This window comes from Oratosquilla oratoria, chromosome 27 (assembly GCF_046742065.1).
Source record: "Oratosquilla oratoria isolate Oo_2021 chromosome 27, ASM4674206v1, whole genome shotgun sequence".
NCBI lineage: Eukaryota > Metazoa > Arthropoda > Malacostraca > Stomatopoda > Squillidae > Oratosquilla > Oratosquilla oratoria.
The window spans coordinates 17124206-17149944 of record NC_134803.1 but is presented as its reverse complement, the minus strand read 5'-3'; the positions used below and the strand labels follow the sequence as shown (position 1 = coordinate 17149944).

The following is a 25739-nucleotide window of genomic DNA, read 5'->3' as shown; positions in this document are numbered from 1 at the left end:
ATATGTGGCAACATTATAAAATTATAAAATAGAATTATAAAATAAAATAAAATAATAAAATAATTATATGTGGCACCACAGGGGAACTCCCGACATGAAAAGGAAAGTGGCAAAGTTGGAAGAACGGCTGCAAAATATAGAGGTGTCTACAAAGCCGGACAACCCAGTTTCGAGGATGGGAACTCCAGTAGAAAACGCAGACGCTGACGTCAGCACCTAACTGGGCAAAAATGCTCGGTGGAGATGACGCGCTTCGGAGGAAAGCTGTTGTGCATCCCTAGATGCCTCTTCAGTGAAACTCGTCTCAGGCCCCCTGTCGCCATGCTGTTCCCGGAATAGGCGGAAACCACAGGAGTGCGATGGTACCATGGGACGCCTACCTGGCTCAGTTTGAGCTACTGGCCGGGGCCCAGGATTGGAGTCCGGATGATCGAGCCATACAACTCGTTTCCTCGTTGAAAGGCCCCACTGTGGAGGTGCTAAGCCAGCTGAATCCTCAACAACGCACCTCCTACCCCTGTATTGTTGCTGCGCTGGAACGCAGGTATGGTCATCTCCACCAGGCTGAGGCGTTTCATGCTAGTTTCCGGACTAGGATGAGGGCGCATAGGGAACCTCTGCAACACCTGGCCCAGGACTTGGAACATCTGGTGAGGAGGGCGTACCCAGGAGCCTCGGAGGGTTTGACAATCGTGCTGTTGAGAGACCAGTTTCTGGACGCTCTGGGAAACCCTCAGCTGCAGATCTACGTGAAGCAGGCCCACGTGAAGGCTCTACAAGAGGCGTTAGCTCGGGCTCTAGAGTTCGAGTCGTTTGTGAGCTCGAGTAATGCGAGACGTGACATGGATATAGGGACACCAATGTTACGTGCCAGAAGGAGCATCACAAGGAAGACGACCATCGGAAATGGTTCCCATAAATTTACTGGTACATGTTGGAAGTGCGGCAAGAAGGGACATAAGAAGAGGAAGTGTACCGAGCAGCCCCGCTCCCATTCCTTAGAGAGAGGAAAGTACGTGTATGAGCCATGCTGCTGGGGATGTGGACAGCTGGGCCATTATTCTAACGAGTGTACGCAGATGAGGACCGGCAACAAGACTGCTTTGGTGGAAAACGATGCCAGGCTGGAGATAGGGGCCCGATCCCAGCCGGAATCCTACAGGCCCCATTCCCGCTGAGTTGCCGCAAATCTGCTCCCCAGGCTGTACAGGTGGAGGGCACAGTGGATGGTGAGCCCTGTCGACTCACCGTAGCTCGAAGGAACCAGAGTTCAAGGAAGGCATGCAGGTCTGGTAGCACAACCCTCGACTGCGTAAAGGTATCTCTCCCAAGCTGCAGAGCCCATGGGAAGGTCCCTATCTGGTGGAGGAAGGGGTGTCTGACGTCGCCTTTCGAATATGTCGGAACTCCCACAGCCGACCTAAAGTGGTCCACTGCGATAGGATGTGGAAATACCATGGACGAGGGAACTTTTCTTGGGACAAAGAGGTGAACCCAGCTATTCCCCCATGGGATGACTCTTCGGAGCAACCGGGGCTACTGCCGGATACCAGCAGGGATGGAGAAGACGTGGCGAATGATGTGAGCAGCGACGCGGAGTTGGGCGTGCCTCTAGACCCTCGGGACATCGAGCAAGAAGCCAGGCCAACGAAATCCCGACACCCCCTTCGTTATCTGGAAGACTTTGTGATTGAGTGAGTTAGGGATGGACCAGTCGTCCATATTTGAAAGGAGGGGGCAGTATTACGAACACATAAAGTGCCTCTCGTAAACTACCTCGTTCGGATAGTTTACAATTAGCAGAGGTAGTTCGGCAGGCAGGCAAGGAGGAGGAGGAGGTGGAGAAGAGGTGATGTCGTAACCAAAATACAGTGGGACAGTCAGATTGTGCTTGTAGCCTAACCGAACTGTGTCGTTAGACTGTTGAAGACATCTCCTCAAGCCGGTGAATTCTTGCTACGTTACCTGGATACGAACTGGAACAGTTGAACTGTGTTATTTATAATTACGTGAATGTGTATATTTTTATTGTGTAGAGGAATACCTAATTTGTTTGCCCTGCATTAATATAAGTGACCAAGGAAGATTGTGTGTTTTTGTTCACTCATACCATCTTTGTCGTTGCTACTGGGCTTGGCAAATCTTAGAAGTTGTAGTTGAACGACACTGTTCAGAGCCGTTCGAAGGAGCCTGGGGTGTTCGTTTCAGTATTCTGTATCTGATTCACTTGTTTTAACTTCTTTGATCATTCCAATCAAAGACCTTCTAGGTTCCTGATCACACTTTGACCTAAAATGTTTAATGAACATTTTTTTATACTCTTCGTATTTGTTGATATCTTCCATTTGCTGGAAATTTATTATAAACCTAGCTCTACCCTACTCAGGATCTACATTCTCTTTAAAAAATTCTATTTTCCTTTTTTCATCTTTTATATCTTTGCTTACAATTAAAGTGTCAATCATGCTGAGAAATTTATTATCTCCAAAGGTGTTTTCATCACCAGTGAATTTGGGAATATTAATATTTGAGGTATGAAACTCATGATGCAAGACATTAGTGTTATTCATACCTTCAGTTTTTTAAGTTGATTTGACTTGACTGCCTCCACATAGTCTTCCTTATGTATGCCAACCTCGTCGTTCCTCCTCAGTCTTTGTTCACTGCTGCTTTGTAGTGGCTCATTCCCTGCTTTGTAGATCACCTTGTAGATCGCCTCATTCCTCATTCACTTGTAGTATGAAAACTCCTCGTTCCTCGTCCTTGAAATTAACATACGCGTTGGTTGTGGTTGTACACTGCGTGGTTGGTTGTGCACTGCGTTGTTGGTGCACCCGTTCACTTTTACATTCAGTCTTGTCACGCATCAGTCTTGTAATCACTTCAGAGGAGGTTCATCTAATCACTTCAGAGGAGGTTCATCTTATCACTTCAGAGGAGGTTCATCTTATCACTTCAGAGGAGGTTCGTCCCTCATCGCCACCACTGTTAGCTCTGTTGCTACCAACACTTTCAGTTCCCTTCTCTCCTTAATTACTGGTTTTATTTCTGTTAACTGTTCCTTCTATGAAATTTTATTTCTTCATTCACTTTCAACTTTCTTCACTCTCTTTTCATCATTGTATAATTGTAAGTCACTCATCTGTAGGTCCCATGCTTCTTTCGTCCTACTTAGTCAAGTATTCAGTCTTGTCACGCATCAGTCTTGTAATCACTTCAGAGGAGGTTCATCTAATCACTTCAGAGGAGGTTCATCTTATCACTTCAGAGGAGGTTCGTCCCTCATCGCCACCACTGTTAGCTCTGTTGCTACCAACACTTTCAGTTCCCTTCTATCCTTAATTATACTGGTTTTATTTCTGTTGACTGTTCCTTCTATGAAATTTTATTTCTTCATTCACTTTCAACTTTCTTCACTCTCTTTTCATCATTGTATAATTGTAAGTCACTCATCTGTAGGTCCCATGCTTCTTTCGTCCTACTTAGTCAAGTATAACTTAGTATCAGTATGGGGTGAATTAAATGAAAAATTTCTTCATTTCTTTCAAATAATGTTACACTTCTACAACTTATTTTGACGAAGCACCCAAGAGGACTCTCACCTGGGATCCTTATTACACTCACTAAGCCAAGTCTGCTTTGACATCACTATTTAATTCATCCAATAACTTTGTTACAAATAAATGCCACCCTTTAAGGGTGTGACTTTACTTCCATGCACCAATAATTTCTCTCCTCTTCCACCCTTTTCTCCAATCAGAAAGACTGTTATACTGTCTCAAGCAATACTGCTTATGCAAGCAATCTTATCATGAAGTGAAGTGTCTTTAGTGTTAACAGTTCATAACATCAGCACCTATATTGATACCCTAGCTTGTGTTTACAAACATTAGGCGGTGAGCAAGAATATGCAACTCTACTGGCTGTAGCAGCCATTGTTTTCAAAATGTCCAAGTCGTAAAATTAATTTCTCACCACCTACCCCTCTATCTACCTACTTGTCTACTTTAATCTACCAGCCTCTTAAACTAACCTCATTTTCCTTTCTTTCATATTTTCTTTTAATCACACTCATTCCACTTTTTAGATCATTTAATTGTCTCAGTATCACCTCTTTAGTTGTGGGTAAGTTTGATACCTCTAATTGTAAAGCATTATGGTCTAATTTTAAATCAATCAATTCTTCTGCTAAGTTGTTGATGTCTCGATTCCTTATTGCTCTGCTAATCCTAACATCTCTATCCATGTCCATAGTTTTATCCATTGTTCCCCCTTCTCTCCTAAATCCCGAGAATAAATCGGTGTCATACCTGTAAATCATCCTTGGAGTAACATTTAAACATGTTTTCTTTGTGATCACTCCCAATGGCATCTCAACTCTGGATATATCCAATCCCCTCGTGGTTGGTTCGTTGATCCTTATTTCATCATTGCTACTCTCCATTCTGTGCTAAAACTATGATTTCCAAGAACTGGACTGGATACATTACCGTGTGTGTGTGTGTGTGTCATGAGAAATAGGTATCTGAGAATGGATACAAAGAGAAGATTTATGAAGGGGTGATTGTGCATGAGACACAGTATGTGGTAGAGACATGGAAATTAAGGGAGGCAGGAGTGAGAAATTTAAATTTGAGATGAAGTGTCTGAGAAGTATAGTGGGTAGGGTGAGAATTGAAGTTAGGAGAGTGGGGGTGGAAAGGGTGCTGGCAGATAGGTTTGATGGAAGATATTGGGATGGTTTGGACAACTGAAAAGAATGAGTGAAGAAAGATTAGCCAAAAAAGTATGGAAGGCAGAGGTGGGTGGAGTGAACTTGAGAGGAAGACCAAGAATGAGATGGATGGGGTGAAGGGGGCCGTGAATAAAAGGGAAATGTCTGTTGAACAGGGAAGGTAGAAGGCAAAGGATATGTGTGAGTCCAGAAATGGTTGTGAATGGACAATGGATTAATGCAGCCTGAAGGTATTTCTCGTTCTCTCTCTTTTTTGCATGAGGGGATGAGGAGGGAGGTTCGTTGTGTAAATAAAGAGGCTAGCCCTGCTATGGATGAGCTATGTTTTGCTACATTGTTTATGACCCAGGCAGTGGGCAGTAGACAAGGATGACCCTTCATCCACAAGGAGCTAAGATGAAAGTGAAACAAATGTGTGACAGATGGGAGTGGGATGGATAGGGGTGGTGTGCATGCCTTGGCTGGCTACTTCTCTTTTGAGGGGGAAGAAGCATTTAGTGAACAGATAGTAACTTCCACTCTACCTATGGTGTCAGATGGGATTGAAAACTTGTTTGACTTGACCCCAAGGTCCTATCGTTCGTATAGCTCTGATATTTATTATTTGTGTTGTAGACTGAATTTCCACCTTCAATATTCCAATTTTTTAGCAGTGTGTAAACACTACAAAAGTCAATGGTAAGAAACTGAATATATTATGATTAAGTTGTTGTACCAGTGAAGCGAGGAATAGACACACATCAAAAGGTGGAGTTCATGCTCTACCCTTTTGCTGCGTAGAGAGTTTTCTTCTACAGAAGAAAATCATGGGACCAGTGATGGGCACTTGCTAGTGGTGTTCCAGCAAGATAGAATCATCCCCGTTTCCCATTTTCAACTCTCGTCAACTCCTTCACCACCATTAGGAGATGCATAGCAGTCATTCTCTGGAATGGGCCCAGTGATGGGGCTAGATTCTTTGTATGTACTTACACTGGATTTCCTCCTCAGATAAGGAGAACTGACAACTGGTAACTGCTACCCTTCTACTATTTTCAGCGCTGGTGACATAGGTATAATCCTACATTAATACAACACGGAACATTCCAAAATTCTCCCTAGATAGATCTGTAGGAGGTCCCATGAATGATTGCCAGCCACTCTGGGGCTGTGTGATTCCAGTCAAAGGAACTTTAGACAACAATTATTATTATCATTATTATTGTATAAATAAAATAATTTGTTGGCAGCCAGGACAATTTTTTTTTTTTTTCTCCACAGGCAATGCTGTGCTTTTGGGACTAGACATCAAGCCAAGTGCTTTTGATGACTTGGGTTTACCCCTTCGTCCAGTTTATGGGCATTTAGGTATGTGGTGTCTTTGAAATGATTGCATTACTCACACTTGCAGAACATCTTATGTATTAACCTGTATACCTTTTATTAGTACATAACACATAAAATTTGTTGATTTTTTGTCTCCATTTTTGCATGATAGAATTATTAATATTGAATAACCTAGTACTTAATTTGTTATAGGGACCAGTGATGAGTTTTGCATGTGGTGGCACTGCAAAGACAGTGAAGATCCACATTTTCAAAACATGTCATCCCCCTAACCTTAATCAGGAGGTACACCCCTAATTGGCAACATTTGGTCTCTAAACTGGGCTCAAAATATCTTTGTCAACTTCACCTGTATTTCTTATACCTTTTCATACATGGCATAAAAGAGAAACATGATATGTATAGATATCAAAAAGAAAAGGAGGAAAAGGAACTAGTCAAAGAAATTTTCAAAGAAATTCAGGATGATTTTGACCTCGTTAAAGAAATACAGATGCTCCTCTACTTACGTTTTTTCGATTTTACGTTTGAACTGACTGTAAAAAAATGGTAAATTTTTTTCGAGTGAATTTTTTTTTATTTTAGCGCGCTCTCCGTAGTTCAAACGATACTTACGCATGACGCTGTGTCCATTGTTTACATGATACAAATGACAGACTGAACGTGCCTTGCCTCCTCCTCCTCCACCATCTCAATTTATGTTGCTTGAATTTAATTTATTTGAAATTAATGTTACAGTAAACTCGCGCTTATCCGAACGCGTTTTAACTGAATAATCGCACTAACCGAATATTTTCTCAATACGGTAGCCATTGCTTCAACCGAATGTATTTGGATCTCAACCGAACATTCAAACACCCCGCCGCCTCTTCCGCCACCCGCAAGCTTCACTAAGTGCTCACACGATGGCAGCACACTCCATGTTTACACCTAATCGGCTGTTTATACTCAATAGAATATGTTTATGAACTATTATAAGCATTTCCATGTGTGTGTTAAGTTTACAGGTACGAATATTGCATACGACATTACCGCATAAAACTCTACGGGAATGAAACATACAAAGTTGGATTAACCGAACATTTCGGTTAATCGGACATTTCTAATCCCCCTTGGAGTTCGGATAAGTGGAAGTTTACTGTATTTTACAATGTTATGTGTATAATTCATGATTTAGGGGTGTTTTATAAGATACGGTAATAGAATTTACGGATGTATAGTACAGTAACAACTTACGTTCATTTTCAACTTACTTTCGGCCGTTCGGAACGCAACTAAAACGTAAGTTGAGGAGTGTCTGTAGATGAAATCCACAGGATAGGCAAATACGCAAAAGATAAACATCAGACCCTACCAACTATAGACCAGGCTCTCTAACAAGTACCGGTACAATAGCAAAAATTTGTGAAAGAATTATCAAAAGTAGATGGGTAAAGTATTTAGAAAAAACAATGTGCTAAATCCAAGGCAATTTGGATTCAGACAAGGACGATCATGCGTCACCAATTTAATGTGTTTCTATTCAAGGCTAATAGATATAATACAAGAAAGAGATGGATGGGCTAATTGTGGATTTCTAGACCTAAAAAAAGCTTTTGACAAAGTACCACATAAGAAGTTGCTTAAGAACTTAGAAACTGAAGGAGGAATACAGGGCAAACTGCTTAAATGGATGGAAGACTTTTTGCAAGAAAGAAAAATGAGAGTAGTGATAAGAGACAAACACTCAAATTGGGATGAAGTAATAAGTGGTGTTCCACAAGGAATAGTTCTGGCCCCAATAACGTTTGCTATATATATTAATGATGTGGATGAAGAAATTGAAAGTTATATGAGCCTTTTTGCGGATGATGCAAAACTGTTAAAAAAAAAAGTGAACACTGAAGAGGATTGTGAGTATGGGAATGGAGTAGGAAATGGGAGATGGAGTTCAATAATAAGAAGTGTAGTATAATGGAATTTGGAAAAAGCAAAAAAAAGAATAATAGGATCATATAAATTGGGAGAAGAAGGAATAAAAAGAAATAGAAAATGAGAAGGACCTGGAAGTCATTATTATGAATAATATGTCACCTGAGAAACATATAAACAAAATTTTTGGAGAAACTTATAATTTAATAAGAACAATCAAAGTGGCATTTACATACCTGGATGAAGAAATGGTGAAGAAAATACTAATCACTTTGATAAGACCAAGATTGGAATATGCAGCAACGATGTGGTCACCAAGTATAAAAAAATGTATAACAAACCTTGAAAGAATACAAAGACCAATTACAAAATTGGCACCAACACTCTCAAAACTATCATATGAAGAGAGACTAGCAAAACTTGAGCTACGGACATTAGAGCAAAGAAGAGAGAGGAGATTTGATAACTATTTACAGAATCATGAAAGGCATAGAAACTATTGATAGAGAGAATCTGATAAAATGGGATGATAGAAATACAAGAGGACACGGAAAGAAAATCGAGAAAGACAGCTATAGAAGAGATCTGAAAAAGAACAGCTTTCCTCACAGAGTAATAGACATTTGGAACAAGTTAGATGAGAAAGTGGTGTGTGCAAAAACAATACATGAATTTAAAAACAGTTTAGATAAATGAGATATGAAGACGGGACACCACGAGCATAGCTCCCCTTCCCGTAAAATACAACTAGGTAAATACAGACCTTTAAAAATAGAATTAAGAACACAAATGATGGCAGAAGTATTAACAAAAGCGGTCAGACTGGCAAACAGTGAGAAGTTAAAAAATCTAAGGATACAAAAGGAAATGAATCACGAGGAAAAGGAGAAAGACAAAGTGCTTAGAATTGAAGCAAATGATAGAAATGAAAAGAGAACAGAAGCAGAAAAAAATGAGTTTTTTTGGAGAGTACTGGACTTGAGACTGTTGAGACTGAAAAAATGGTATATAAAAAAATGGAAACCTAAACCAAAAAAGTAAAGAAAATATGAAATTAAAAGTGGCATATACAAACATTGACGGTGTGATCTCTGGACTAAACGAACTAAATGACTACAGTGAGAGCTCTCATTAACGGACGTTAATTAGCTGTGTTTTCGGTGTTTTTGGTGCTGCTGTTTAGTGTGTGCAATCACTATGCCACCCAAAAACCACTCCAAAACACTGAAAACACAGCTAATTAACGTCCGATAATGAGAGGTAGTACTGTATTTAGAAACTGAAAAACCTGACATCATGAGAATAGTAGAGACAAAATTGAAAGGACCTGGTCTATATAACCAATGGGTGAAAAGCAGAACCTAAAAGAAAAGGGGTGTCATGATACTAACCAAAAAAGGATTAAATGTGACCAAGGTTATCGAAGGAAAGGGAAATACAGAAATAATTATGATTAAAATTGACTATAAAAAGATAAAATGCAGAAAATTTAGAGTAGTGTATGTACCACCAAAAAACCCATGCATGGTCAGATAGTGATCATTCCAATTTATTGGAAGAAACAACAGAGGTGCTTAACAAGTTGCTGAAAGAAGGTGGAAACTTAGTAATCATGGGCAATTTTGATGCAAAAGAAATAATTTGGGAAGAAATGACAGTCAAAGGAGAGGAACTTTGGAGCAACACCCTACTGGATATGACTATCGAGCATACACTAACACAATGGGTTAAGGAAAACACTAGATATAGAAATAATGAAGAACCATCAAAACTAGACCTAATATTAACATCTGAACTGGAAATTGTAAACAAAATGGAGTATAAAACACCTATTGGAAAAAGTGACCACATACTAATAGACTTTGAATTAAAAGATCAGTATAATATAGACAGAAATGATAAACATAGAGAAGGTAGATTTATGTACAACAAAACAGACTTTGAAAAACTAAGGCAATTTTTCCAAAACGCAAATTGGGATAGGTTCACAAAAGAGGAAACAAATATGGAAGACAAGTGGAACATATTTAAAGAGAATTACAAAGAGGGAGTTAACAAATATGTACCAATAAAGAAGCATAAAGAGATATATATAAAATGTTGGTTTAACAAAAGATGCAGTGAGGCTAAAGCTAGGAGAGATAAAGCCTGGAAAAAATGAAAGACAGAAAAACATCCAAGTGGTAAACATACTAAGTACTTAGAAATGAATATGTAAACATACACAGGAAGAAAAAAAAAAGAATATGAAAGGGATATTATAGACAAATGTAAGGATCAACCGAAACTCTTTTAAAGATATGTAAGTGACAAAATAAAGGACAAGCATGACATAGTAAAACTACGTGAAGGTGATAAGGAATGCACAGATGATACAGAGATGGCAGATGTTATGATCAGACATTTCAAGTCTGTTTTTACAATCGAGAACTCTCAACCCTGGGAGGATGACCAGTTAGAAAGTTCACCCATGATGAAGGAAATAACAATAACTCAGAAGGAAATAAGAGAAATAAAAAGCCTGGATATCAGAAAATCATACGTACTGGATGAAATCACAACTTGGATATTAAAAGAGTGCATAGACAAACTGACAGATAAAATACATAAGATAATAGACTCATTAAAACAGGGAAAGATACCACAAGATTGGAAAGATGCAAACATAGTGCCAATACATAAAGGAGGAATCAGGGAAGATCCTACAAACTTTAGACTGGTGTCCCTCATTAGTACAATAGCTAAAATATGCGAAAAGATCATCAGAAGCAAATGGATCAAACATTTGGAAGAAAACAATATAATAAGCCCCAAACAATTTGGTTTTAGAAGTGGAAGATCGTGCACCACAAACCTAATATGCTTTTACTCGAGACTGATTGAAATAATACAAGAAAGAGATGGTTGGGCGGACTGCACCTTCCTGGATCTGCAAAAGGCTTTTGACAATGAACCACACAAAAAATTAATAAACAAAATTGAAAAAATAGGAGGAATTCAAGGCTGGCTGTTGGAATGGATGAAGGACTTTCTAAATGAAAGATGAGAGTGGTACATACATATACCAATGCTTTTTCCCCCTTACAAGGGAGGTAGCCAAAAAGGAAAATGCATAAAATCATTCCCACCCATTCCATCCCTGAATACACACCACACCCCTCCACCCTCCCTCTCAACTTAGCACCTCCTGGATGACGGGTCATCCCTGCACCTTGTCCACTGCCCTGGGTCAGAAGCAGTGTCGCAAGACACAGCACATCCACAGCAAGGCCGCTTCATTAAATCGGCGACCCCCCCCTCTCCGTCCCCCTATGCATAAAGGAGAAGACGGGGAGAAATCCCTTCGGGCTGCGTCAAAATTTGCTCACACATACTACCTCACCCCCCATCCCCCTGCCCATTCCACCTCATGCATCACAACATCATCCATATACAACCATTTTCCATTCACCCCTGTCTTCTGTCCTCTCCCATCCTTCCTCAACAGACATTCCCCTCTTCCCCAAAGCCCCCTTCACCCCATCCATCCACCTCATCCTAGGACGTCCCTTCATGTTCACCCCCTCCACATCTGCCTTCCATACCTCTTTTACTAGTCTTTCTTCACACATTCTTTCCATATGTCCAAACCATCCTAATACTCTTTCATCAACCCTATCTCCCAACCCCCTTTCCACCCCTTTTCTCCTCGCCTCATTTCTCACTCTATCCAGCCTAGTAACCCCCATCATACTTCTCAGACACCTCATCTCAAACACATTCAAACTCCTTCTCTCTTACAAAGGATTACAAAGGCGGAGCATGCCGACAGGAGACCTTTTGGTCCATATCTAGGTCGGATGCGAAAAAAAAATCATAATAAAATAATAAATAAAAACTATAATAATGTAAATAACAAATAAAATACATAAATGCATAGTTATAGTTAAATAATAAACAAACAGGTAAATAGTAAATAATAAATTGACATATAACTAATAATAAAAAATCAAACAGACAAATTATAAAAAACAAAAACAAATAATATAAAATAGATTATAATCATTACAGCATCTTGCTTAGGTGTTTATCTAAATGATTCTTAAAGCTTCGAACTGAACTACATTGCACTACCTGTGCAGGAAGTTTATTCCATTCATTAACTACACGGTTGGCAAAGTTGTTTCTACCTACTTCCAAATTTAATCTATTTCCGGACAGCTTAAGACCATTGTTTCTTGTCCGACTCTCATTCAATATGAAAATTTTGTCACTTTTGATGTTGTCAATTCCCTTTAGAATCTTAACCCTTAACAGGTAAAGGTCTTTTTGACAAACGATTCAGGTAAAGCGGGGTCTGACAGACCCCAAACACAAAAAATAAAAATAAAATACTTCTACTGCATTTATTGACATAGAAATCAAAACATATGTACTTCAACATATATTCTTCCATTTACATGCTTAAAAGTGACTATAATTGTTAGACATATATTTTAATGAAAATTACAAAAAAATGATGAAAAATAAGATATTGTTGACTTCAGAGGGTGCTTGACTGAAAGCATGAAACATGAAGCGGTTGGTCATCATCATTTTGTAGAGACCAATGTCATAACTATCTTTAAGGAAAAGCAGAGCTACAACAAATGAATAATAAATGTGTTTCATAAACCATGAAATCTGAAGAAAAAAAAACGAGGTGATTATTTTGACTTTGACCAATTTTACGCAAAAATTATGGACTGGTTTTAATGAAATTTTCAGGGAAGGTTGATACTAGGTCCAGCAAACAATCTATAAGTTTTTAATGGTATCTAAGTTTATCATTTATAAGTTTTTATGGCTCTAAGCACTCCTACCTTGACTCAGCAAAACCCCATCCTTCGTTGACGAAGTTCGTGGTCTCAGAGGGTTTTGAGTTTTCTTGAGAGGACATGAGTCGAGCAATCCATACATAATGCTAATGATAATGAAGAACATATTCTATTGGATATACTGAAAGTGGAATTTGTGATACTGAAGAATCTAATTGCAGTCATCGCAGATGGGGGTTGAATGGTCCTGACACACTGGTCTTTTGCAGTGTAGACAGTAGGTCTTGGTCTTCCTGTCAGACTTCCGGTCACACAAGGCACATCGCTTTCTCATAGAAGAGGTATCCGCTTGCTGATGGGGCATGTTCAAGCCAAAGACCGTTCTGATGGTCATCAAAGTACTTTTGTGCATCCCCTTGAAGTTCATCCTCTCCTCTGCCCATGGCCGTATCATCTCTTCTGCCAGCTCAATCAGATACTTCCGGCGTGATGAAAGTTCCGCCTGTCCATCACGTTTCCTCATTTCATTGCAGGTGATATAGGAGTTGACACCGGCGGCGTTGACCAGTCCGTACATTATGCACAAAGGCCACCGTTTGGTTTTTCGGCTGCACGTATATCGGGCACACATTTGATCAAACGCGTCAACCCCTCCTTTTGTGTTGTTATAATACAAGATGATTCCTGGCTTCCCAAAGTCATCCATAACAGGTTGTTGGTGCATTGAGGAGATCAGCTGCACAAATTTTTTCTTCTTCTTGTCAGGTAAATGTGACACAAGTGCCATGGTTGTGTCAAAGAGGAAAGCCGTGCACCCTTTTCTGATGACTGTCTTGTCTGGTACTTGTGGCTTCTTGTCCCTCAGTGTGCCTACATATGTGAGCCCATAATTTTTCAAAAGATCTTGTACAAGGGGGATAGATGAGAACCAGATGCATGTGTGGGAATAGAGTGGCTGAGGTGTCCTAAAATGTGGCGAGATGTCACATCTTATGATGATATGAGAATAGTGTGAGAAGAAACATATTATCAACAGAACAGAAAATATCAAACATTTATATGTAATACAAAATATGTGATACAAATTAAATTTGAACTAAAAGAGGGGAAGGATGAAATAAATTACAGCTGGATGTGTGGGAATAGAGTGACTGAGGTGCCCTAAAATGTGGCGAGATGTCACATTTTATGATGATACGAGAATAGTGTGATCTTGTTGTGAGAAGAAACATATTAACAGAACAGAAAATATTAAGCATTCATATGTGATACAAATTAAATTTGAACAAAAGAGGGAAGGATAAATCAATCAAATAAAATGTGGCAATATGTCATGCTTTATGATAATATGAGTATAGTGTGACCATGATATGAAAAGAAACTCACATTACCAGAACAGAAATTAAACATTGTGATAAAAATTGATGTAATCAAAAGAGGGAAAATGGAATAAAATAAATAAATAAATTAAATAAATTAAATAAATAAATTAAATAAATTAAACAAATAAATTAAATAAATTAAATGAATTAAATCAAACTCGGATGTATGTTTTTCTGTTGATAAAAAAGAAGAAATTATCATTTACCCATAAGTATAAATGATAAAACATTTATATGACATGAACAAACCTCAGGTAAAGTGGGGTCTGACAAACCCCACGCTACTCACACCTCAGGTAAAGTGGGGTCTGACTGACCCCACGGTACTCACACCTCAGGTAAAGTGGGGTCAGATGGGCTCAAAAGCTCTATAAAGCTTATGTAGAGCAAGATTCAGGAATGACCCTATCACCCCATTAAACTACTCCACTGATCAAGAAGGTATATGGGAGTAAATATCTGTATGTAATACATTAGTATATTAAAATTAAAAAACAAAAAAGTATGGGGTCTGTCTGACCCCACTTTACCTGTTAAGGGTTAAAGACCTGTATCAAGTGACCTCTGAGTCTACGCTTTTTTAGGGAAAACAAATTCATATGTTTGAGTCGATTTTCGTATGATTTATTTTTGATATTTGGAATCATTTTTGTGGCTCGCCGTTGTACCTTTTCCAGTCTGTCAATGTCTTTAATGAGATTCGGTGACCATATGGAAACAGCATATTCCAAATGTGGACGAACTAATGATTTATATAGCTTGTTAATGAGTGATGGACTTTTGAAATAAAAAGATTGTGCAATCAGTCCTAGAATCATATTTGCTTTCTCAGGGGCTGAAATACACTGCTTGGATGATTTGAGGTCGTTACTGATAATTACGCCAAGATCTTTTTCACTATCCTCTCTTGTTAACGAATTTCCAAATAACTTGTAATCGTACTTACTGTTATTTTTACCTATGTGCATTACCTTGCATTTAGTTGTGTTAAATTTCATTAGCCACTTTTCAGACCAATGCTGTAATTTATCTAAATCTTCTTGAATATCTAATTGGTTTAAGTGATCATTTGCCATTCCGCACAGTTTTGTATCAGCAAATTTGGAAAGAGTAGATTTTAGTCCATGGTCTATATCATTTATATATACTACGAATAGAAGTGACCCAAGAACGGAACCCTGAGGAACTCCACTTGTAACATTTTTCCATCTAGAAGTTTTTCCATTTAAAACAACTCTCTGTTTTTGACCATTCAACCAATTACTAGTCCAACCTAATAGGCTACCACTTATTCCGTGTAAAGCTAATTTAGTAAGTAGTCTTTCGTGTGGGACGGTATCAAAAGCTTTTGCAAAGTCTAAATATATTAAATCTGTATTGTTTCTTTTGTCATAATTCAAGATAACTGTGTTGTAGAATTCGAGTAAGTTAGTCACGCAAGAACATTTCCATCTGAAACCATGCTGGCTATCATTTATCAAACGGTTACTTTCTAAATGATGTTCGATAGCATCTCTGATGATAGTTTCCATTATTCTTCCTACAATTGAAGTCAAACTTATAGGCCTATAGTTATTTAGCTTCTTTTTGTCACCTTTTTTGAATATGGGAGTAACGTTATCTAGCTTCTTGGGACATCTCTGGATATGATGGATTTCTTGAAAATAATTTCTAATGGAACAACAATCTCATTTTTCATTTCCTTTAAGATTCTTGGATGCCAACCATCAGGCCCTGGTGTTTTATTAACTTTTGTTATATTTACCGTAGTAAGTTTACCCTAGACTTTTCACAGGTTTCAGTTTGGAATTCACTTTGAGGTGTTTCGTTTACGAATACCGAGCTAAAATAATTGTTTAAGATATTACACATTCCTCCATTTGAATATTCAAGTTGACCGTCAGCAGTTAATAGTGGACCAATGTGATTCCTAACAACCTTTTTATCTCTAATGTAACTATAGAGTTCTTTGGGATTCTCTTTGGATTTATCAGCGATGTTCATTTCGTATTGTCATTTTCTTTTGCTTATTGTCTTTTTTAAATCTCTCTGTATTGATACATAATGTTCATAGTCATTAGATGCACCCGAGCTTTTATATTTATTATAAACATGTCTCTTTTTAGCAATACTTTTTTCAGTTTCTTTGTCGAGCCACTTTGGCTGAGCCTGATTTGGGGGACATCTGTCCTTAAAAGGAATGTAAGTTTGAATAATCTTAGTGAGCATATTTTGAAATATTTCCCACATCTGATCTACAGGTCTTTCATTTAATTTTGCCTCTCAATCTGTAAGCTGAAGCTCCTGATGTAGTCCTATGAACTGAGCTTTACTGAAATCGGGTATTGTAGAAACACAAGTATCTATTCTAAATTTTTTTAGGAGTTTGAATCTAACTTAAGTTGTGATCGCTATTTGCAACAGATTCACCGACTTCTACATCAGTTACCATGCTTTTGTGGCTAGTGATCAATAGATCGAGTAAGTTTCCATATCTTGTGGGCTCTTTTATATTCTGAATTAAGTACAGTAATTGTCACCAAGAAAATCGATCAAGCGACTTCCTCTCTTATGTTCCATGTTTCTGCCCCATACAGTGCTGTTGGCACAATCACTCCTTCATATAGTCTCCTCTTAGCATCCATTCCCATATGGGAAGAAGTAAAAAGTGGCGTCCCTCAGGGCTCTGTTTTTGCTCCCTTAATGTTTGCCATATACATAAATGATATGGTCAAAGGAGTGAATTGTTACATGAATTTCTTTGCTGACGATGTTAAATTGCTCAAGAGAGTGAAAACAGAAGAAGATTGCAGATTGTTACAAGATGACCTACGTAAAGTATGGGAATGGAGTCAAATACGAAATGAATTTCAACATCAAGAAATGTAGCATAATAGAGTTCGGAAAAGGCAAAAATAGAGTTTCGGGAAAATATATGATTGGAGACAAAGAAGTAAAGAAAGTTAACTCAGAGAGGGACCTATGAATAATCATCTCAAGTGACTTGACACCTGACAAACAGGTAAACAAGATATTTGGAGAGACTTACAATTTGTTAAGATCAATGAAGGTGGTATTCAACTACATGGATGAAGAGATGGTTAAGAAATTAATTGTTACATTGATAAGACCAAAACTAGAATATGCTATATCAGTGTGGGCACCTAGCACAAAGAAAAACACAAAGAAATTAAAATCCAAAGAGCGGCGACTAAGATGGCACCTACACTATCAAATTTGACAAACAAACAAAGATTGGAGAAATTACAACTGAGAACGTTAGAATTATGAAAGGAATAGAAGTTCTTGATAGAGATGATCTTTAAAATGGGACCAAAGAGAAACAAGAGGACATGCAAAGAAACTAAAGAAAGACAGTTACAGAAGAGATCTGAAAAAGAACAGTTTCCCACACAGAGTGATTGATGTCTGGAACAAATTGAACAGTGAAACAGTTAATGCCAGAACTATACACGAATTCAAAAGCAAACTGGATATGGAGAGATACAAAACAGGTCAAAACGAGCATAGTTCTAGTCCCGTAAAATACAACTAGGTACAACTAGATAAATATAGGGAGGGCTGGCAACTGGAAACTGCTCCCTTTATCCTGCTGCATTCAGCCAGTGACAAACTATCCCACACTAATACAATGCAAACAATTGTCCAAACTATTTTCTTAGATATATAGGAGGGCTCAAAGGCCATTGCACCCCCAGAGGCTCAGTACTTTGATGTAGTAGGGGGCTTGCGTGTAGCAGGGATTGGCTGAGCTGTGCCAGCCAGGTGCAACCATACTGGAGAGGTCAGCTCTAAGCTACCAGACGAAAACTGAGCCAAAAGATTTTTGTTGACGACCCTAGCTTGTCTTTGACCATGGACTGGAGTGCTCATAGGATTTGCCGCCCTCACCCTATGACAGTTGTTCTAGGATGAGGTTTTTGGGGTAGTGAATAGATCGGGCGTTCCTCACCCTTTTCTTTTGTGAATTCCCCTATCCCTATCCTTCATATTTGCTACCCTACTCTCCTTTTTCACCATCTTTCTCTAATACTTGTTAACCACTTCCATACTGTGACGCCTACGTAGGTGGCATGAGGAGCAAGTGGGTACTCGATGATGCCGACGTCAGCATCTTGATTATATTTATTGTAGTCGTACCTACATAATTTCCATTCTCTCTAAACTGGCTTCATCAATTTTCTATGGTTATCAAAATACACGGGTGAAAGGGAACGAACGATTGAGCACTGACTTTATTTTTTATAATGCAATTATTATGAGGCAACATCACACGTCGGGCAGCTAATGCTGCCAGACATGCGATGTGCCCCGGAGTGAAGAGGTTAAGGAAGGTTCTGGTATCTTGGTGCCTCCCAAGCTACATGTCTGAACCCAGTCAAGTGGGGATGTATACCGTGAGGTCACTACTCCCTGCGAGGGCCGAAAGCTCACTGACTGGGGAATGCATGTTTGCGAGGTAGGTACTAGGCTGCCGACTTCCTTTCTCCCTATCCAGTGCACATGCAGAGTGACTACGCCGGACCCATCCTAAATGGGACAAAACAAAAGAGGACAATCCCCGGGTTGACAAAGTCTCTAACTCACCTCCGAGGCCCTGCATGTGTAAATAGACGTTTCTGGAACTTCCCGACTCTGCAGAGACTTTTCTTTTATTGCTTGCGGCATCAGGCAACTGCAGTATCTTCTATGTATTGATCTTTCTTAATATATAGTGTGTCCTCATAAATATACACGATCATGGCGACTGTTCAAACTGTACATTCTAAACCTCCACCACTACCTGATCCTCCTCCTAAACCCCCCGATCCCTCTCCTAATATTGCCAATCCTAATGTTGATGATATTGACTCGGCAAAAGTAAAACCCCCAGTTGATGACTCTGGCTTGAAAAAGGACTTCGGTAACAATACTAAAACTTCATTGACAGATAATTCTGTAGCCCAGAAACTTACAATCGGAATGGATTCTGAAGTAACGAAAACATCTTTAGATACTCAGAAACCAATAAATAGCTCAAACATTGCCCCTAATAGTCATAGAGTCTTACATTTAAAATATGTCTCTCTTGATAAGAGTTATATAGACTTACATGAAAAGTTCTGTAAATTTGGGCCAATTAAAGAGATCAGGGTTAAACCAACAACTTTAAAGCTTGGCTAGTCTGAATATCATTTCTTTCTAATCAGGATGCAGCTGCTGCCTGCTTGGATTATAATAATTGCAAAGAAAATGAATCTTCGGCCCAACTTGTTGCTAGAGTGCCACCTAACCTGGATATCTTTCATCCAGAAAACCTGGTAGAGGAAAGGAAGGAAAGTGTGCAGAGGCCTCCCAATCCAGCTAAGTGGCTTATTATCACTCTTGCAAAGAAACGTGCTAACATGTTCGAGTTTAGAAGATTCTTGAAGAGTCACCTTGGCTCTGGTAATTTGACTAACTCGCAGGTATCACGATTTGGAAGAAATTCCTTCTTAATTCATGTAAAATCTTTTGAACAAGCTGCCATGGTGCTTAACTTGAGACAGAAATTGGACATTAACCCATTCAACTCCGATGACAAGATGTCTTGTCATTTGGTCAAATAAAACAAAAAATCATAAAGCACCAAAATGTTTGATCAAACACCAGAAAAATATTACGTCAATCCTCGCTTCGCTCGCAGCGAAGCGAGGACTGACGTCATATTTTTCTGGTGTTTGATCAAACATTTTGGTGTTTTATGATTTTTTGTTTTATTTGACCAAATGACAAGAATATTGTCATCGGAGTTGAATGGGTTAAGAAAATTAAACCCCACTATACCTTTAGTTATGCCAAAGGGGTAATTTTTAATAGAGATCTTTATGACTTTGAGGAAGAGGAAATTCTAGAAATGTGCCCAACTAATGTTTGGAAGGTTGTTAAAATCCCTCGTTCTTCTATGATTATCCTAAGTTTTTGTGGTGAAGATCTACCTCATTATGGAGAGATAGAAAAAGAGATTGTTTATGTGAAGCAGTTTAAGCCCCGTCCCCTTCAGTGCTTAAACTGCTATGGTTTTGGCCATCCTTCCCGCAGATGTGCAAGGGACAAACTATGTTTGATATGTGCTTAGCCTGAACATGGGGATTGTTCCTGCCCAACAGTTTGTATAAATTGTAAAGAAGAGCATGATGCCAGAGATAAGAACTGTGTAATTTATAAGAAGGAATAGGAAATACTACTAAAAGCTCATGCAGAACATATAAGTGTAGGACATGCTAAAAGACTAATTCCAAAAGATACAGTGATGTTGTTAAAACAAATAGTAAAGTGGATCAGCCAACTGTAGAACCCAATAGACAAGACCGGACTGACGGCTATGGCGGTGGACTCATCACCCTGATCCACCACTCCATCTGTTTTGTGGACACAAGTGCCACAACCAAAATTCTCCTCCCTACCACAGATAACACAACAGAAATCCAATCCATTTGAATCCGCACAGGCAACAAATCAACACTGACAATAGTACATGTACATTCCCCCCCAATCATCCCCCACAGTTCCAGACACCTTCAGGCCTAATTTTAGCCAACTAGCCTCAATCCCCAACCTGATCATGGGTGGAGACTTCAACGCCAAGTCGTCTGCCTGGTATGTCGACAACCCTGACACAGACAGAGGGCTTGATATACAGACTCAGTTTGACTCATTGACTATCATGAACCACACACATAATCATACACATATCCCATACCAAGCCCTCTACACTCCCTCCTCTCCTGATATCACCTTTTGCTCCCCCTGCCTAACCCCAACAACATCATGGAGAGTGGTTGGAACCCTTGGCTCTGACCACCTTCCAATCATCATCACCACCAAAACAAGATGCACCCCAGTTGGCCACAGACACACTTACACCAATTACAAGAGAGCTAACTGGGAAGCTTTTACTGAAGAGACAGAACAACATTTTGAAACACTTAACAGTACACCAATCACAAACATAAACAATGCTGTGCACACTTTTAATACAATCATACAAAATGCAGACAAGAGATACATCCCTAGAGGCAACAGAAAATCACCCAACCCCAACTTCACACCAGAAATCCAAAGCCTCATCAGACAACGTGACACACTTAAACACGGTACCCCCACACCTATCCCTCAAAACGTAGCAGACCAAATACAAACACTAAACACTGTGATTGCCAATAAAATACATGAACAAAAAACACAAAATTGGCAAAACTTTATCAATACACTTGATCACAAAACAAACACCAGCAAATTGTACAAAACACTCAACAGCATTACACTATCCAACAGTAACACTACACGCTCTCACGCAGCAATAATCACAACAACAGATAATCTACCCTCAAACAGACAACAAGCAAACGCACTCATACGTCATTTTGCACAGACAAGCCATCTCACTTCTCACCCTCACGACCGACGCACCATTCGACGTAAGAAAGACTTTCCCACAGACTCAGACTATATACCCTTCATAGACAGTCAGACAAAACTCATAATACATAGTCTCAAGCACTCATCTGCCTGTGGCCCTGATAACATAAGCAACATCCACCTAAAACACATTGGACCACAAGGTATACACGCACTCACAAACATTGCAAACTACAGCTATTCACGCAACACTATACCCGACATCTGGAAGCATGGTAAAATAATCACCATTCCAAAACCAAACAAAGACCCAACAATCCCAACATTGCACCGTCCAATCACACTTCTCTGCACCCCCTCTAAAGTCATTGAACGCCTAATACTTAAACTTGTCACACCACATATTCCCCTTGCTGACTCACAACACGGTTTTAGGCCACTACACTCCACAAACACTCTTCTGACAAACCTCACACAAAGAATTTTAGATGGCATCAATTCAGATAGGCCCCACCAAAGAACACTTCTTATAACATTAGACATTAGTAAAGCTTTTGATGCTATCCCCCGCCACAACCTAACAAATAAAGTATATAACACAGACATGCACAATAACACCAAAAGATGGCTGGCCAATTATCTGGCAGGTAGGAATGCTTACGTGTCATATAATGGCCAATCATCGCACATCAGAAACATTAAGAACGGAGTACCACAGGGCTCGGTTCTATCCCCCACACTATTTAATCTATACATGCATGACTTACCCACGCCAGACACCTCAGAAATACAAATCTCTTCCTACGCAGACGACATAACAATCACATGCACACATCATAACACAGACAAAGCTGCAGAAATAATCCAGCCATACCTTGACACACTCAACACATGGTTCATCACAAACAGACTCAAAATAGCTCCAACCAAATCTACAGCAACACTTCTCACCAACTGGACAAAAGAACACACATACATACCTCATCTCTACATCAACAACACTCTAATACCACACACAAACACACCGAAAATTCTTGGTGTAACATACGATACATCCATGTCTTTCAAACACATCACAAACATAAAAAAACAAATGCACACCCAGACTTAACGCACTTAAGTCAATCACTGGAACAACATTTGGACAAAACAAAGAAACTAATATAACAATATACAAACAATGCATACGCTCAGTGTTGAATTATGCGAGTCCTGCATGGGCTCCTAATCTCAGTGAGACACACCACAACACCCTTCAAATCATACAAAACAAAGCCCTAAAAACAATTACAGGCTGCACAAATACAACACCTACAGACCATTTACACCATGAAACAAAAGTCCTCAAAGTCAAGGACCACCTCAACATGAGAGGCACACAAACACTTGCCGCAGCCACCACAAACACATTACACCTGCTACACTACATAGCAGAACACCCACACACACCAAGAAACATTAAAATAACACCCAAAGACCTTTATCACGCACAGATACTCTCTTCTCTTCCTCCACAACCACCAAATACCAGCCTCCAGAAACATATTCATAATCATATCACTCACCGCTCCATTAACACACTGAAAGACAACACACTGCTGCATGCCAGACCCCCTGATATCCACCCTTCTGAATCCTCTCTCCCACAAAAGGACAGAGTCCACTTGGCCAGACTGCGGTGCGGTCACCACCCAGCACTTCTAAGCTACCAGAAGAGGCTGGATGACCGCGTTGTGAACAGCTGCCCAGGATGTAACACTTCACCCCATACCATACAACACATAATGGAAGACTGCATTATACACAATCATGCACGCAAACAACACAACATACACTCTATAAAGGATTTGTGGGAAAACCCAGTTTCGGCTATGGCATTCCTTGGGGAGACGGGACTGCTCGGACAGACAGTCTAGGGAACGACAACAACAACAACCCAATAGAAATAAAAATGCCAATATGAATTCTTCTGTTAACACTGAACCCAAACCTCAGTGTAAAAGTGTTACTATCAAATCTAATCATCTTTCTTCTTCTCAACTTGGAATTTCTAATACTTCTGAACCCTCCTGTGCGGAGGTTTCCTCACCCCTTGTTGAAGGGGTGTCCCCTGCCCCATCTGGAGGGGCACCTAAGGTTTCTTTTGTTGAAACATCACAGGCTTCTTCTAATGAAGCCTCCTTTCAGGCAATCTCTCTTCCAGACCTGGGGGACTCCCCAGTAAAGGGATTGCTGACTAGTGTACCTCACTCAGTAGAGGTGCACAGAAGCAATGAGGATCAACTAACTCTAGAATCTAATAGAAAAACAAATACTAATACAAATTCTTCTGTTAATGCTGAACCCAAGCCTCAGCGTGGAAGAGTCACTACTAGACCTAATCGTTCTTCTCCACAACTTGGAAATTCTAGTACTCCTCAACCCTCCTCTGCAGAGGTTCTCTCATCCCTAGTTGAGGGAATGTCTCCTGCCCCATCTGGAGGGGCACCTAAAGTCCCCATTGGTGAAACCGCACAGGGTTCCTTCAATAAAGCCTCCTCTCAATCAATCAACCTTCCAAACTTGGGGGCTCCCCAATGAAAGGATCACTGACTGATGTGCCTCACTCGGTTGAGGTGCACAGAAGCAAAGCTATGGAGTCTGAAGCTGTGCGCAGTAAAAGACTCCACAGTCCACCCTCATCTCCATCTTCTTCCCCAAATCGTGATATGCAATCTAAGAAAGGAACTAATAACCCACACTCTACAGCGTCTGTCAGACCATTGTCAGAGAGGAGGATGCCACCCGCGAAAGCAAAGAAATTAGAAAAGAACCCATCTTGTAGACCTCTCTCTCCCAGACTTCTCTTCTCAGACCAGTAGACCCAAAAAAAAAGAAAAAGAAAACGGTATAATGTCTGTAATTCAATGGAATATTCAAGGTTTTAATTCTCATCGAGAGCAGGTTCGGATTCTCTTTAAAGAACATGATGTGTCTGCTATTTGTCTCCAAGAAACTATGCTTGGCGATTTATCCCCTAATATTGGACTTAATTATAGATTTTACAGATCTCCTATGATTGGGGGCCGTGCCCATGGAGGTACTGGTATCATTGTTAAGAAATCTGTAAACCACAGAAGTGTCCACCTATATTTGGTGTTGCAGCCATGTGCAGTACAAATCTTTACCACTAAATGGATCACTTTGTTCTTTGTATTTGGAACCTGAACTGGAAGATCGACTCGTAGACATATATAACCACCCCCGTCAGTTTGAGTTAAATGACCTACAATCTTTGGTCGACCAGCTCCCTGAGTCTTTTATTTTAATGAGTGACTTTAACGCCAAGCATCCTCTATGGGGTGAATCAAGGTGTGACCCCTGGGGCAATATAATTGAAGAATTTATTGATAACGATGTCATTTTGATGAATGACTGTTCCAAAACTAGGTTTGATGTCTTTCACAACTCAAGTTCTGCTGTAGACCTAACTATTTGGTCAATAGATGAAGATCTACATGGTAGTGACCACTGGCCTATCCATATCAAATATTTAAAGAACACTCCCTCCTCTTGCTTACCTAAATGGAAGACAGGAGAGGCTAATTGGGAATTATTTAGGAGATCCACAGAGATTAATTATAAGACTAGTGATTTTTCTAGTAACTCTGATGCATATGATTATCTGGTAGGCATCATACTTTCTGGTGCTTTCTCATCCATTCCTAGAACAGCTGGTAAACCTCAACGCCCAGTAGTCCCCTGGTGGAATGATGAATGTGCTTTAAGCAGAAAGATTACAAGAACTTGGTATAAGAGATATTTGAGATATCCTTGTTTAGTCAATAAGATAACGTACAGAAGAGCTCAAGCAAAGCAGAAGAAAATCTTCAAGAAAGCAAGGAGGGAATCCTTCATTAGATATACTAGCGAATTGAAATATGATTCTTCCCCCAACTTCTTATGGAATAGGATTCAAAAATTACAAGGAAAGTTTACTCCATCTCCTTTGCCCATTCTCAAGATAAATGACTTTTATATCAGCCCCTCCAGTCTGTGAGCAGGTTGCTGTCCTGGAGGGGCTTGTGCATAGTGATGAAGGTATGGGCTATGGCAGCGGGGAAAGTTTTCCTCCGTGGCAGATTCAATCATGCTGCACACACCATACCGGAGCTGTCAGACCAAGACTCACAGACTGGAGTGTAACTG

At 39.7% G+C, this 25739-nt stretch overlaps 2 protein-coding genes across 12 annotated transcripts in view; both read left to right on the top strand.

The window, feature by feature from the left end:
- Positions 1 to 25739, top strand: part of Vps13 (vacuolar protein sorting 13C) — a 1483510-nt gene that overhangs the window by 156373 nt on the left and 1301398 nt on the right. For 9 of the 11 annotated variants that reach the window (XM_076210280.1, XM_076210283.1, XM_076210278.1 and 6 more), the window contains exon 2: positions 5996 to 6082. The exons of the other annotated variants lie outside the window; for them this stretch is intronic. In XM_076210280.1, coding sequence (XP_076066395.1) covers positions 5996 to 6082 — 87 coding nt within the window. The remainder of the gene's footprint in view (positions 1 to 5995; positions 6083 to 25739) is intronic. 11 annotated transcript variants of the gene reach the window in all.
- Positions 17915 to 25736, top strand: LOC143040104 (uncharacterized). Its single transcript, XM_076210795.1, has 3 exons — positions 17915 to 18206; positions 18496 to 19304; positions 25575 to 25736. The coding sequence occupies exons 2-3, from the start codon at positions 18912 to 18914 to the stop codon at positions 25734 to 25736; spliced, it is 555 nt and encodes a 184-aa protein (XP_076066910.1). The 5' UTR covers positions 17915 to 18206; positions 18496 to 18911.

Excerpts from the sequence above, each read along its gene's own strand:
- LOC143040104 (XM_076210795.1), top strand. The coding sequence starts at position 18,912 with ATGGCGACTGTTCAAACTGTACATTCTAAACCTCCACCACTACCTGAT. Across the intron at positions 19,305-25,574 it reads GGCCAATTAAAGAGATCAGG|CCCCTCCAGTCTGTGAGCAG; the intron begins GTTAAACCAACA and ends CTTTTATATCAG.